This window comes from Bombyx mandarina, chromosome 16, assembly GCF_030267445.1.
Source record: "Bombyx mandarina strain Sakado chromosome 16, ASM3026744v2".
Lineage (NCBI taxonomy): Eukaryota > Metazoa > Arthropoda > Insecta > Lepidoptera > Bombycidae > Bombyx > Bombyx mandarina.
Window position 1 is genome coordinate 5,670,141 of NC_143222.1, and position 16,281 is coordinate 5,686,421.

Sequence of the window (16,281 nt, forward strand, 5' to 3'; positions counted from 1 at the left end):
GTCGACAGTCCATTATATAAACACAGGTTAAACAAGATTTGAAAGGAAATTTCTGCAAAGCTTGTAGAGCACTTTTCGAGTCTGTGAAGATGATGGATTTGTTAAGTTTTGCAAGTAGAATATATTCTAGAGATTTTAGAATACCAAAACATTCTCCAGAAAACACTGTTGTTTCGGGGGGTAGTTTTATTTTTTGGTGAATATTGTACTGCTCATGATAAACAGCTACTCCAACTGTGCCAGAGAGTGCGTGTTTAGACGCATCGCAGTAGATATAGTGCCAGTCTGCCCAATCTCTATCCGTTACAAATTTTATTTCAGTGTTAGCGTTTTGGTGGTTCTTCAGGATTTCAAAAGTAAAATTTATTTTAGGAAGATTGACAAGAGCTTCGTAGCTGACGGAAAATATAGGTAGAAACTGTGAGCGATGAGTGGGAGCTTGTAATGAAATAAATTTATGGAAACTAATAACTAAGCACGGTGGAGATTTATGGGACCAATAGGAAGAGGATTTAACTTTTTCTGACAATTTTTTTAGTTTGTGATAGAGAGGATGGTTAGAAAATTGGAGAGCTCGAAATAAAAATTTGTCACATAAAAACTGTCTGCGTAATTTTAATGGGGGGTCTAAACATTCTACTTGCAAAGCATTAACAGGGCTGGACTTGATAGCTCCGGTCACAATACGCAACGCTTTAGATTGAATGGCGTCTAACTTACTTAAGCCTACAACGCTACATGGTTCTAAAAAACATGTCCCGTAATCTAATATGCTTCTTATAATTGCATTATATAAGAGTTTTAATGTGAAGGGATGGGATCCCCACCAAACACCTGAGAGGCATCGTAATATGTTTAATAATCGTTCACATCTAGTGGACACATAATAACAGTGAGATAATCCTGACAGTTTAGAATCTAATATGATACCCAAAAATTTTACTTCATTTTTTACGGGTATTATTTGTTCATTGTACAAAAGTGTAAATGGTGGCGGTAAACGCATCCTTGAGAACAATACTGAGCAACTTTTGTTTACACAAAGACTTAGGGAGTTGTTATCCAGCCATAGTTTCAAAAATTCCAGAGCACAATTTAGAGAATAACTCAGTTTATTTACAAAGCGACCAGAAACATATAAGACTAAATCATCTGCATACTGCAGAATATTGGCTTTACTAGAAATATGAGATTCTAGGTCAAAGGTATATACATTATAAAGAAGTGGACTCAGCACCGAACCTTGGGGCAAACCTTTCCATGTAAGCCTTGTTATAACATTAGACTCATCAATATTTATTTGTATTTGTCTTTCAGAGAAAAGTTTATGAATAAAATTACAGAAAATTGGAGGCACTTTTAATTTACATAGTTTTGTATTTAAGATGTGAAGATCAACGTTATCATATGCGGCAGAGATATCTAGAAAGACTGCAAGAACAGATTCATTATTTGAGTAAGCTAATCTTACATCTGTAGAAAAAATACCTAAGCTATCCATGGTACTTTTTCCTTTCCTAAATCCATACTGACTTGGTGACAATAGACCTTGACTTTCGAGATACCATTCTAATCTATTTTTCACTAAATGTTCCGCTAGTTTACAGAGAACTGAGGCAAGGGCTATAGGTCTATAGGAGTTAGGATCTGATGGAGCTCTGTTTGGTTTTAAAATAGGGATAATTTCGTGAATTTTCCATGAAGCCGGGATTTCTCCGGAAGTTATGGTGGAATTGATAAGATGTAGCAGATAATTCAAACTTGAGTCGCCTAAATGTGCAATGAAAGAATATGGAATACCATCAATACCTGGTGCAGAATCTTTTACATAAGATAACACACCCTTTAATTCTATAACACTAAAAGGAGAAGCGAGATCAGCAAAATTACTTAATGGTGGAAAAAAAGAAAGGTGAGGTGATAAAATGGGCATTTGTGGAGTAAAAGGAGGGGCTAACTTGTCTAAGAATTTATCTGCCACAGACTCATCAAGAAACTGTGGCAAGGTTTCCTTAAATGCTGACCTAAATCTACGGATATTTTGCCAAATAGTCGATGGAGGAACATCAGGGGCTAAAGATGAGCAAAAAGCTCGCCAGCTATCCCATTTCTTTTTTTAAAATAATTTACGGGTATTATTAATTATTATGATTAGACTATCAAAATTTTCTGTAGTGCTGCATTCATTATATTTTATTTCAGCTTTTTTCCTCTCTTTCACTGCCGCTGAGCATTCACTATCCCACCACGGAGGAGAAGGTATATTATTAATTGATTTTTTAATGAGAAATGTTTGGTTTGCAGCCTCTATCATAGCCAAGGCCAAAGCATCAGCACAAACGGAATGATTATTTTTTTTTATATGAGGGAGCGAGGACACTTTCTTTGCAACATGCTCACGAGACGTTGTCCATCTGTCACTGTCAGTATCATTGCATATTTTGTATTTTAGTCTTGGTGGGCGTCTAAATTTTGTTCTAACTAATTTTTTGGGCAAAGTTATTAATATGGGGTAGTGATCACTGTCGTATGTAGAGGAAAGTGTTTTCCAAGTCAGTAAGGAAGCTAAGCCAGGGGTGGTTAACGATAGATCTGGAGCACTGATACCTTCATGGGGCTGAGTGCGTCGTGTTGCGACTCCTGTATTTAGGATGCAAAAGTTGTTAGAATCCAGTATATCCAATATTCTTGCACCATAGTAACTGGAATTGGTGCTACCCCAAGCTTGGTGCTGTGCATTAAAATCCCCTAATATTAAAACTGGTTTTGGGAGCTGTGATATAATTACTTCAATTTCGTCAAAGATTGATGATGTAGGATGTGGAATATACACCGAAACAAAACATATTTTATTAATACTTACTGCTATTATAGAGAAATCAATGCTATGGTTTGCAATAGGAATGTGGTCAAAAGGTATTGTATTATGAACAAGTAAAGCTACACCAGCATAGCCATCTGTTCTATCCTCTCTTACACATAAATATTGGGAAACTTTGAAGTTATAACCTGGTTTTAGCCAAGTTTCCTGTATTGCAATGATAACTGGTTTATACAAATTTATAAGGTGATAAATATCACTTTTTTAGAGTTAATACTGCGGCAATTCCACTGAAGTATTGTTGATGGATCCATTATTGATATTATTATTAAAAAGGTTACTTACATTTAGCATAGCAGCGTTGGACGGTTCAACCATATTTTTGGATTGAGTTAATGATTTAATTAAAACAATGATAAGATCCCTAGTTGACATATTTGATAAAGGCATATTATTTTCATTGAGTGAGCCAATTGTGGGCAAAGGAATGTCGTAGTCTTTGGTTAGTGCGGCATGAGCTTGTTTGTCATAGCCCTTACTATACTGTTTAGGAACACTATTTGACTGAATAAATACTGTTTTTTTATAAGAAGTGCTTGTTTTATTACTATTACCTTTAGATATATCAAAAGTATTTTTTAAAGGAGATGAAGGGGTTGCAATGGATGTTAAAACATCCGAATAGGATTTTGTCACAGGTGGGTGTAGCTTGGAAGCTTCAGCATATGAAATGCAATTATTTGCCATCAATTCTTTTATAGATTTTTGTCTACTAAATTCGGGACATTTTCTGTTGGTTGCATAATGTGAGCCTGAGCATAGACAGCATACTACATCATCCTCATCAATGTTGCAACTATCACCCGAATGATTGTTACCACACTTAAAGCAACGTGGAGTAGATCTGCATTGGACTTTAATATGACCGTAGCGGCAGCAGTTGAAGCATTGAACTGTTGGGAATATGTATAAATCAACTGGAAGGGAGTTATAACAAAGGAATATTCTCTTGGGTAAAACCTGGCCATCAAAAGTGAGAACCACTGTCTCTACTGGAACATAATTTGTCTTCCCTTCTACCACATTTTTCCTATTAATTCGGCGTACTTTTAATATATTTCCACATCCAAAAGGCACAGTGATATTTTTTATGATTTCGTCTTCGGACCATTCTGTTGGTACTCCTCTGACTACACCCATACGTGTTACAGATGAGGTAGGAATAAAGGCTTTACAATTAATTTGTTTTATTGCTTGATTCTCTAAGAAAGAGTTTGCGTCTGCATAGTTAGTGAAAGCTAAAACTAATCTATTTCTACCTATTTTTTTCAGGCTTCCATTAACTATGTTTTTAATGGATTTATTTTTTAAGAAACGGCCAAAAGAAATTGGATTGATAGAAACATTGTCATTTGGACATGATTGTACCTTTTGGATGTGAATGGTGTAAGGAGCTGAATCACATGCTTCATATAATTTCCTACCGACTGGTGTGCGAGGTTCAGTTAGACTGGTATTAGTAACATCAATCTGCTTGGGCTGTGACGCTGGAATGGGTGCTAATTGAGGTGTCTTAAAAACTGTTGACGACTCTTTCTTCATAACATTTTCACAGTGGCAGTCACTTTCGCAAACAACATCGGAAGGCAATTTATGACGTCTCCTCTTTTTATTACAATGCCTACAAATTTTACGAGATAAGGCTCTTTTTCGTTTAGTACTTGTATTACTTTTGGTTTCTGAAGCATCTGTGTCTAATAAAGAGCTTTCAGTTTCCATTTCCGAGCAATCATTATTAATCGTGACAACATGAGACACCTGTGGGGTTGTCCCCCCAGGATCTTCAATGACATTCATCAGGGACTAAGAAAAAAAAATCATAAAACTTACCTACTGGCTCCAAATATATACAAATAACACAAAATATTAATAAATAAACTAAATTAATAATACTACCACTAGAATAATCCTATTATTTACACAATAAAATGAATTTTAAACAAAAGACGCCAAAAACATCACCGCCTACTTCAAAGTTTCCCGCGCTTTTTCAATGTTAATTGATAACTAATAGTACCATGACATGGGGTAAATTGGGATCCTGGGGTAAATTGGGACAAACCTGCGGAAGATTCTCAAAGTACCTGTAACACGGAATCTACCTAATTTTGTTTATGTTAATATTTATCAATGTATAGAAGAAAAACCAAGTTAACTATGGAAGTACTAAATATGAGTTAAGTTGGTCCCAAAAATTCGTCAAATTAAATTTAAAATAGTGGTTGAAAAGTGAGTTTTAAAACAGCTTAAAGAACTTTTAAAAAAAGTAATATTATCGTTGTTTTTTCAATAAGATCACAGTTTATATAAGTTTTTAATACACCTGGAAATACCACAACAAACGGTAAGTTGCAATATTCTTATTTTAAATACAATATTTCGACAAAATAAAAAATGTATATTTTTTCCTTTCTTTTTGGGGAAAATTGGGACGTATGTAGGGTAATTTGAAACGAGACTGGAAAAATTGGGGACGAGAAAACACAAAATTGGAACGCCAAAAGACAAAATAGGGATGGCTTGTTAGGGTTGTCACTGATATCTTATAATAGATTTTTTAGCCTATACTATCACTTAATTGCGTGATGTAAAGAAGGTTTATCAGTTAGTTTATGTAAGTATTATAGGTAAAAGAAAAGTATATATATAATTACTTTTTTTCGCGACATTTACCTTGTAATATCTGCACGGTCGTATGTTCTTTATAGCAATAAAAAAAATTAAAAGTTAAAAGAACTCAATCGAATCAAAACTTTTGTTATTTCAGAATCTATTCACGCGTCGAATCATGATTTTGTTAACATTCACAACGAACACACACAAATAAAAACAGGCCTCAGATTTTAAATGTAACATTAATTAAAAATCCGAGATATCCAATTATGAGTGAGTGAATTAATTGAGTTTAGTTATTTAGCTTAGAAAGAATTTCTTTTATTTTTGTTATTATTGGCAGTAATCAGATAAAGCTGTTTTTTTATCTTATTCACCTGATATCTTACTCTTGCTCAAAGATCATTTTGAAAATGTTGATTAAATAAAATTGTATTAATGCATTTCCAGTCCTTTTGTTTTCTATTTTTTATTCTATTTTATGATTTTGGTTCAGAGTTGTGATTTTTAGGGAAATTAAATAATAATTTTCTAAAATATAACATGCACGTACTTTTTTTGATCATTGTATTGTTGATTATCATTCACGTCACATCGCTTCGGAATAGAAACCAGCTTAATTTACACTATGTTGTGTATTGTGCTTAAATTATGGATTGTATTCATCATTTCGGTCCATATAAATAATTATATGGCACCTACCTATATATCGCAGTACTGCGAGTTGACAACCCTTACAAATATCCCAATTTAACCCTTAACCGTGTCAATTTACCCCGGACGCTGGGTAAATTGGGACGGCCATTATTTTACCGATTATTTCTTTAAAATGAATAATTAAAATAATGTAACGGTTTTTATCACCTAGGTACGTTCAAGACTCAACTTATTTCTTTGGTTGAGCAGTGACTATTTAATTGGAACTATTTTAAAATTCAATCTGAAGGTCGATTTTGTCCCTATTTACCCCATTGTACGGTAGTAGTAGTTTTATTTTTTCAATTGGAAAGGCAAGGGTGTCATACCATACTGCTTAATCTTCTATATATTTTTTATATGAAAAATTATTTTATGAAACGAAATGAAGTTGATTAATATGAAACATGGCATCGCATGAAATAAAATGAAATGAAACGAAACGAAATTAAATGAGATGAGATGATGTGGGATGAAATATAATCTCTGTAAAATGGTGGTCATTTAAAAGGAAGCTAATTAAGGTGCCGCCATAATAGCAGGTGGAAATATTTTAAAAACAGCGCCATAAACTTCAAATCAATATTATTACTATTTTTCAAATGCAGTGCCAATTATTAACAAATATATTTATTCTACATAAGACGCAGAGTCTCTTCTACAAGGATATGAACTTTGAATTACGAGCGTCGAAGTACGATCCCCAAATTTTAGTATATTGTGATATAATAGAGTCTATGGATGATTTTTACCAGAAAAGTGACCACGATACACTACTAATTAATTCATTTACTAAACATAGCACAATGGTGGCATAATAACAGTTTAGGAATTGAGACAGATTATGGAACAAAATCGTTGGACATGACTTTTAGGGTACCTAGCTAAGGAAGTCCATTGAAGATTGGAAGTCATATATCGCATATTATATCTACTTTCATAGTATATCATATTATTTCCTTAGATATGATTTTAGTTTTGAGGTTAAAAAACTTATTAGAATGCGCCACATTCTATTACTTGTAGAAAAAAGAAAAAAATGTCTATGGAAAATAGTTTGATTCCATTGGTTAAACTTGAGCCATCTACCAATCAAATCAAAACGATTTAATAAATTTGTCACGAAAAACAAAAAACAAGCGTCCATTTTCTACGGACTAGCCATCAATATTAATCAGGCTTGACGTTTCGGTTTTAATGGATTCGGTTAGACTGTGAGCTAAAGTACCGATCTAATAGTTTATGATGTCTTAAAATAACATAATTAGTGTAAATTGCCCATTAATAATTATCAAGATGATTTCGTGACCTAGGAAAAACTAATCACATGTAATCTTGTTACGATCGTAATATGACAGGAAGGTCTGTTACAAAATAGCAGTAACTCGAGCCAGTCTGTTTTGTTTTGTATCAGGAGTTATCTATCAGGTTATTTTCTGATGTTTTTTTTGTATAAATTTTTGTATTGAAGACATCCCGAGTGGAAATGGTGCGAGGTTAGTGTATTACTGTTTTTATTTATTTATGTAACAGTGCAGCGATTTGCTTAATGAGACGTCCTTTGTTCATATATGGTTAATATTGTATTTACCCTCAACGTTATGTTCTTCGTGCTCCTCATGAATAGATAGTATTTCATTTAATTATAAAAAATATATAGAGGTTAATAAAGAAAAAAGAATTAATTTTTAATTAGATTGAACAGTTTAACTTGGAAATTCATCACCACAATAGGAGGATTCCCGGTGTTAAATTCTCTATTTCTCTGATGAAACTGAATTACGAACTGGTGTTATAGACTGTTTAAATAAATGCCTTGATTAAAAAATGGTTTTGATTTTAAAATGAAATCTCTCTTTCAATCGACTGTATAATGCTTCATTAATTTTATACTTTTCTAGTTCTAAAATAAGCAAAGGACTATTTGAATAGAGTGTGAAGTAGCCAGTAATTTATAAATATTGTGAGAAGAAAAATTAGAACTCAATTTTAATTTTATCACAAATACTGACTGGTGTAGTCTAAAGTGTAAAGTTTCAGATATATATGACAAAATAAAATAAAAAAAACATGATTATATATTAAAAAGGACTTACTTAATTATAAATTGGGGTTATTTATTTATTTATTTATTTATTCATTCAACTTAATGCACCTTATTATATTATATTTTACAATTTCAGTCAATACTTTAATGGCAGTTCAAGAAGGGGTAAAGACTCCACATCGCATTGAATTGTGTGAAGACAAGCCTGCTAGGCCCACAAGGAATTATAGGAAACGAAGGTAAATAAATCAGTAAAAGTAATTTATTTACACTATTTTTCTTATTACTATAAGATTATGCATATAATAGCGCAGTTAATTACAAATATATTAAACTAAAACTATGATTCATGATTTGAAAAAAAAACTTGAATTTTAGGATTATCACTGCAATACAGCCAAAGACTGAAAATGAAGAACTGAGTTCTGAGCCTCCATTCAAGAAAACTGAACAAAAATCGAAACCATTGAAGACTAGCAACGGTATTTCCAATATGACAAATGGACACTCACTGAGGACACGTGCTGCAAGGGCAGAGATACGTGCAGCGGAAAGCCACAAATTAACAGAGTATTTCAAAGAGGAAATAAAAGTTCCTAAAGTAGAAGCTGCTGTATCTCCCTCACCCATAGAAAAGACTGTTAAAGTTGAGAAAGTTTCAAATGGAAATGCAAACCACAAATTAACTGAATTTTTTCCTGTAAGAAGAAGTGTAAGGAAAACATCAAAATGTGTCATGGCTGAGAAAATGAGAGATTTAGAAAGAGCTGTTAGAGAACAAAGAGAAGATGGATTACAAGTAAGTCTCTTTCAAATCTTACATGGTTATTTTTAAGTATGATAAGATGAGAAATGATAAATTCAACAATAATTGTGCAAACATCTTTTTGTAATAATTTCTTATATATTTTCATATAAAATTGACCCACCTTATGCTATTTTGATATCTTGATTATGATTTATTCTTTTTAATGTTTTGTAATTTACGTGGAATTTGAAGTGCTCATTATTGATTAGTGTAGTTTTTATAGAATATAAATATTCTGGTAAGGAGACAAAAATGCTGAATTGTATTGAGGACATATTCAATAAAAATAAAATATCACCTGCTCAGTGGAAGATGTTCCCATTGTGACCTTAAAGCTTAGAATTGAGTACAGTACAATAGTCATTTTTATTATAATTAATCTTCAAAGCCAAGATTCAAGTGAGAAAATTGTTAAACCTCCCATTCATCCATCTGGTATCAGAAAACACAACAATGATGTCTACAAATAGCTACTAATTTATTGATTCTACATTTGATTATTGAATGTTAAAAACAAACTGCAAAATAAGCTAAGTAGGTGTTTTACCACTAATGAATGATTGTTCTAATTGAGAGGTCATTGTCTATAACTGAAAAAAGAGTGCTGGCAAGAATAAAATACTTGCAACTATAACAAAAAATGGATTAAAGAATACCAAAAAAAAAGAACTGCAACTCTTCAAAACTACAAATACTACTACAATTAAAATAGAGATCATTGACATAGTCCAAAGGAGAAATATGTCAGCAGATAACCTGGCAAGGAAAGGCAAATCCAGGGAAAAAGGTTGCACGAGTACTTAAACTAAATTATACTATCTAAATTTTGAGATTGAATAGTTTACTTTTTTTTTATTGCTTACGTTGGTGGAAGAGCTCACAGCCCACCTAGTGTTAAGTGGTTACTGGAGCCCATAGACATTTACAACGTAAATGCGCCATCCACCTTGAGATATAAGTTCTAAGATCTCAGTATAGTTACAACGGCTGCCCTACCCTTCAAACCGAAACGCATTACTGCTTCACGACAGAAATAGGCAGGGTGGTGGTACCTACCTGCGCGGACTCACAAGAGGTCCTGCCACAAATAAAAAGTACTCTGCTATGTTCTTTTAAAATTATGTATTTAACCTCTTGTATTTTGATTCAGGTTGCCTATTTCGAAGCCAAAGGTCGCGGAGTGATCGCAACCCGTCCGTTTAGTCGCGGTCAGTACGTGGTGGAATATGCCGGTGAACTGATCGGCGTGGCAGAAGCTCGTGAACGAGAACGTTTGTACGCGCTGGATCCTGAGGCCGGATGTTACATGTATTACTTCAGACATGGAGATCAACAGTATTGGTGAGTTTCTCGTGGAAAAAATCCGTCGTTTCTATTCAAATAATTTATATCAATTAGAATTCCATTTAATATGCTTGTCAAAGGTTAAAATAAGCACTACCACTGATGTCAAGAACAGCTACAGTCTTAGGATGAACTACAGAAACAAAAAAAAACATAACTAATAATATATTATCTTTGATTTTCGCGAATCATCAGCATAATTTCAACTAATTTTACAGTTTACAGTTTACTTCAAAAACAATAAGGTTGAACTGTAAAAGTAGTTTCAAACATCACTCATTATTTTTATACAATAAAAATGATTTAAATACTTACTATATTTAGACTATATCTAATAAATGTTTTATAGTATTGATGCAACTGCTGAGTCGGGACGTCTGGGTCGATTGGTGAACCACTCTCGCAACGGTAATCTTCACACGAAGGCGTTGTGGGTGGACGGGCCGCGACTCGTGCTGATCGCTGCGCAGGATATCTCCCCGGGGGATGAACTCACTTATGATTATGGAGATCGCTCTAAGGAATCCCTGCAACATCACCCCTGGCTCGCTTTCTGACCTGGGTGAGTTTGCAACACTTCTCCAAATTCCTTAATAATCTTTTCAATTAAATTCATTCAATAATATAAAAATTTTGTGATATCTTTATTTGGGATAAAAGGGTTTCAAATGTTACATTAGATTTGGTAACAATGCACATAAGTTAGATTTCAAAATGTATGTTTTCAATATAAACATTGACTTGCTTAATAGGTGATTACTACTTTTTGTAAGACTTAAAAGATGGAATAAAACGAAGTATTTTAATGTAGATTATGAATGTAGAAATATTCCTAACTAAATTTTATTTAAAACTAGCTGACCCGGCAGACTTCGTAGTGCCTCAATCGATAAATAAAAGACTTAAATGTTTGTATAAAATAAACTTAAAACAAACAAAAGGAATCCGTCCGACGGGAGACACATCAAAGGGAAAACAAAATTGTTATTTTTATTTAATTCCGAGCATTTTCATATTATCTACCTTTTAAACCTTCTCTGGACTTCCACAAATAATTCAAAACCAAAATTAGCCAAATCGGTTCAGCCGTTCTCGAGTTTTAGCGAGACTAACGAACAACAATTAATTTTTATATAATATATAGATTGCTTAAAAGAAAGTTTTAATTCTACTTAATTTTTACAGGTTTGTCAACAGTAATCTCATGGACTACTAAGCATTATTTATTAAAATAATTTTAGTTATTAAATTAATATAAATTTTAATATTATTATTAATGGTTTGAATTTGACATAGCACAATCGTTATGTAGTGAGACAATAGTGGTCTAATAATAATAGTTTTATATACGAATGATGTGGATAGTTTGTTAACTGCCTTATTGCACATTAATATTTAAAAAGTAAATTATTATAAATACGTAGGTTTTGAGAATTTTTCGTGGTACGTTGATAATGATTACGGCATGTTTGCGGCGGCTTTTATCAACATTTCAACATAGAAATTATGCGCGGTCGAATATTAATGGAAACCAAACAAAATACGTAGTCGATCTATTGATAAGAAAATTTCTCATTTTATACAAATTCCAAGATGGCGATATGATAATATCGTAAAACACTATTGTTTTACATAGAAAATAATACTAAATAAACTATTGTAAGTGTAAAAAGACTCAACAAAGGATAAAATAAAATAAAAAGACTGGCACAATAGAATACCTAAATATAAAAGATTCGTTTCATCGGCGATGATCAGTAAAGATGCACTGGAATTCAAGTTATTAGTTCAAAGTTTACATTATCAATTTCAGTTATGAATATAACTATATAAAGTGCAGAAAAGGTTATCTTATCACTGGAAGTTCAAAATTTAATAAAGTCAGTCTGTGTGTTAATCTAATGAAGAGAAATATGGTTAAAATTCTATAAATACCGAAACCTTGAATAGACAAAACAATTAGGAACTGATTTCTTCTCTGTTTGCGCCAACCGTTTTTTTTCTTCTTTTCTAGTAAGCCATTGATGACTATTAGGTGATCAATACTTTTTTTTTTTAAATAGTCCTTGAAATGTCAATAACAAAACAAAAGAGAAATTGTAATAAGTAGATAAAACGGATCATAAGCTTGAGGTGAGCATATGGTCGAATTATGTTAATTGGACTACCATTGCAGATTTCCCATGCTTAAGCGCCTTATTGTCATCTCAAATCTCATTACTAGACTCCATTGAAATCTGTGCTTTATTGTAATTACGATAACGTAGTAAATTATTTTTTTTTCAATTAAAATTCCTAGAAGGATACATTTTTAGTTATTGGTAAAAGATTTACAAAGAAAGACAGAATTAAGTGGTAATAAATTTACTCTTGAAATCGTAAAATTCTATGGCTTCCGTGCTTAAAGGACACAGGCTTTCATATACTCGAATAATTCTCTTATTTATAAGTAGCATTAATTGTAATTTAATTAGTGAATTCAGTGTTGTTAGATATGAAAGAATGTGGAGATGAAACAATTTTAATAATAGATTTACAATGTATAGAACTAAATTGTTTTGCCAGGGATCCAGAAATATTTTATAGGAACAATCAATTTAAAATTGCGGAAGCGAACTATGAATTCAGAGTTAAACTCATCAATTTTAATTCATTTGTACCTAAATAATAAGCAATTTTGTTCACTAAGATGATGAAAATACTATTATCATAAATGATGATAATATTAACATTTATCATTAATTAATTTTGACGCCGTATTAGCTGCGTGTGCGTGTTAGTTAGACATCGGTTATAATGCTAAACACACCTGACCTGTTTAATAAGCAATATTTAACTAAATAATTATTACGTAGATAGGATATTATAGTTGTAAAATACGTCCATTTTTTAAAAGCGTTTTTTCATAGTATTGTTCAGATATCAAGTATAAAATGTCCTTGTATTTTCGAAAACATTTAAACAAATGAGCGTAATAAGACAAACTGCCAAGCTCCTTTAGTTTAATTGAGCCAAAAAAAAAAGTATGCAGAACGAATGCTGTTACCATAGACTGGCATTGACTGCTTTCGATTTCTATTACTATAGTAATGTTTAGACCTATAAATTTTATGTATAAATTAAATGACAACAATGCGATAAATAATTGTACAATTGCTTTGTTACTAATGTAATGTATAACACGACCCAAGCTACAAAAATGTAGCTTTTACTAATGTTATTTCATTCATAACGATCTAGTGATCTCAATTTTTAAGGAGGTGGCATAATACCATTTTAATGTTTAAAGTTATAATGCTAAAATGGAAAACAACCCAAAAACCTCCACTGCGCGTTCAAGCGTAATCAGACAAAAAGGTCAAAGGGGTCTATGAAGACAAAACAAGGAGGCACAACCAATTTTGATACATTTCTTAGTATCTTTATATGTAATTGATATGCTAAGAGATTTTATATCATGTATCGTATTATAATTTATAATGTAAGTTTTGACGCTGATGAACTAGTAAATTTATTACTAAATAAGTATGTTTGCTTAATATAGGTAGTCTATTTCTAATTTAAGGTTTACCAGTCTTTCGCTGTGGCTAAATTATTTCCGATTGTTGTTTCCAAATATTAAATTATCAACTTTGTTTATAATTAGACATTAGCGAAGCTCTGGTGCACCTACTGGTAAATAAATTCTTGTACCAATCGTGCACTTCTTTACGATTAATTCATAACGTTATGTGGTTGGATTTTAGACTGCTTAGCCCCAATATCTATATCTATCTACTAGCGACCCGCCCTCGCTTCGCTTCGGAAACATTAAAACACACATGACATCAAAAAATAAAAATAAAAAATAAATAAAAAAAAGTAGCCTATGTTCATCAGGGACAATGTCGGCTTCTAATGGAAAAAGAATTTTTCAAATCGGTCCAGTAGTTTCGGAGCCTATTCGAAACAAACAAACAAACAAATCTTTCCTCTTTATAATATTAGTATAGATTCTATCTATTGTTTTGTGTTCGTTTACAAAAATTCCGTTGTTAGTTACAGGTTAGTTTTGAAAATTCTATTACATTTCAAATATAGGGATAAATAGTGCTTTCTTAGTTCCTATTCCTTTTAAATCTAATGTTAGTCGGTCATCAACTAACACAACACTTTGAAACACCGTATCAACACTTAATTTGTATTGATCATGTCACTTTTTGGAGTACGCTTTGTGTATAGTTTTTATCTTGTTCTTGGGATTCTCAACTGTCTAATAATTAAATATGGTCGTCTTGACTTATAATTATTAGGTCAGTAATTTAAATAACTCTATTATTATAAAAACGATAGCATAATACCTATAGTTTATCGGAACAACAATTCGAATTGTGAGAGTTGCGCATTCAATTCTGAAGGCGAAATTAAGATTTCAATGTAGGCTGTACTAAATTTATTTTAATACTTTGGAAACGAAAACCCTTATAATAATTTAATCCTATATTTCAATCCAATTAGAATTTGACGAAGGAAAACGTACAATATTAACGAATTGATAATACAGTACTCTTCTCACAATTATTATAAAATATGTGAATACTGTAACTTAATCTAGTTTATTGTTAATCCACACTACTGATTGTACAAAATATGTTTCCATTGTAAGGAGTTGAATGTTTTGTAATTATAAACCATTAGACCACATTCTATTTTGTTTACCTATTAAATTTGTTGTTATTAGACAGTTTACGGTAAATAGTCAAACACTTCAATGTTTTCTACATGATACAAAAAGAAAATCGATGCCTCCAGTGAACACTATTCTAACTCAAAATTTTGAAATTTTCTTTTTCATGCAAATCGCTTCACTATGTTAAAAGTATTACAATTAATCATCATTGATGGGGTTCGAAGCAAGAGTAAATAGCTAGTTACACAAAAAAACATAAATATATCTGCAATAATAAAGATTTTATCAACTTTTTTTCCTTTAAACGCTCCTCCTGTAAACCTACGAAGTTGGAGTTAGCGTAGTGTTCATTGGAGGCATCGAAATATAGTTCGTAATCAAAACCAAGGAAAAGTAGCACTTAGTTATTTTGTATAAACGAAATCAATATTTTTATAAATGTGGTTCCTTTCTAAAAATGTCTCTAAGACATTTATGAGATATGAACAGGTTGATAAGGCACGGCTGACACGTTGTTATAACTAAATTATGATATAGTGAAACAGTATTTAAAACTATTATGTTACTACGTATCGGTTATGAGACTTAATAATTTATTGTGAGAATGCAGGCCGAAAACACTATCGTTTGGCAGTATTCGTAGAGATTGAAAATTGAATGAAATAAAAATTTACTTCCTTTCATGTATTGTCTTTAATCTTTCATGCGATACAAAGGGAACCTCTGGGTCTGCGGAGGGACTTCGGTTCCCTCTGTATTTTGTACCGTATGTTCCATGGGGAGTGCTCTGAGGAATTGTTCGAGATGATACCGGCATCTCGTTTTTACCATCGCACCGCCCGCCACCGGAGTAGAGTTCATCCATACTACCTGGAGCCACTGCGGTCATCCACAGTGCGTTTCCAGAGATCTTTTTTGCCACGTACCATCCGGCTATGGAATGAGCTCCCCTCCACGGTGTTTGCCGAGCGCTATGACATGTCCTTCTTCAAACGAGGCTTGTGGAGAGTATTAAGCGATAGGCAGCGGCTTGGCTCTGCCCCTGGCATTGCTGAAGTTCATGGGCGACGGTAACCACTCACCATCAGGTGGGCCGTATGCTCGTCTGCCTACAAGGGCAATAATAATAATAAGGGGGAATGCCCATATCAGGACCAAAGTGGACAATAGATTAGAGAAAAAATACTTAATGCATTAATTCTGGCATAAATAAATATGCATTT

The 16,281-nt window shown here is 32.5% G+C and overlaps 2 protein-coding genes and 1 long non-coding RNA gene across 3 annotated transcripts in view; 1 reads left to right on the forward strand and 2 right to left on the reverse strand.

Annotated features, from left to right (window-relative positions):
- LOC149501264 (uncharacterized) overlaps positions 1–16,055 on the reverse strand; it is a 344,283-nt gene extending 328,228 nt beyond the window's left edge. Inside the window, exon 1 of the long non-coding RNA XR_016324365.1 lies at positions 15,380–16,055. This is a non-coding gene — a long non-coding RNA (uncharacterized LOC149501264). The remainder of the gene's footprint in view (positions 1–15,379) is intronic.
- Positions 2,435–4,678, reverse strand: LOC149501280 (uncharacterized). The gene has a single exon (XM_089733923.1). The coding sequence runs from the start codon at positions 4,676–4,678 to the stop codon at positions 3,092–3,094; it is 1,587 nt and encodes a 528-aa protein (XP_089590049.1). The 3' UTR covers positions 2,435–3,091.
- Set8 (SET domain containing 8) lies at positions 7,241–15,741 on the forward strand. The gene is made up of 6 exons (XM_089733723.1): positions 7,241–7,686; positions 8,374–8,476; positions 8,616–9,036; positions 10,196–10,386; positions 10,739–10,951; positions 11,575–15,741. The coding sequence occupies exons 1-5, from the start codon at positions 7,677–7,679 to the stop codon at positions 10,944–10,946; spliced, it is 933 nt and encodes a 310-aa protein (XP_089589849.1). The 5' UTR covers positions 7,241–7,676; the 3' UTR covers positions 10,947–10,951; positions 11,575–15,741.
- Positions 16,056–16,281: the final 226 nt, after the last annotated feature.

Excerpts from the sequence above, each read along its gene's own strand:
- Set8 (XM_089733723.1), top strand. Across the intron at positions 9,037-10,195 it reads AAAGAGAAGATGGATTACAA|GTTGCCTATTTCGAAGCCAA; the intron begins GTAAGTCTCTTT and ends ATTTTGATTCAG. Across the intron at positions 10,387-10,738 it reads CATGGAGATCAACAGTATTG|TATTGATGCAACTGCTGAGT; the intron begins GTGAGTTTCTCG and ends AATGTTTTATAG.
- LOC149501280 (XM_089733923.1), bottom strand. The coding sequence starts at position 4,678 with ATGAATGTCATTGAAGATCCTGGGGGGACAACCCCACAGGTGTCTCAT.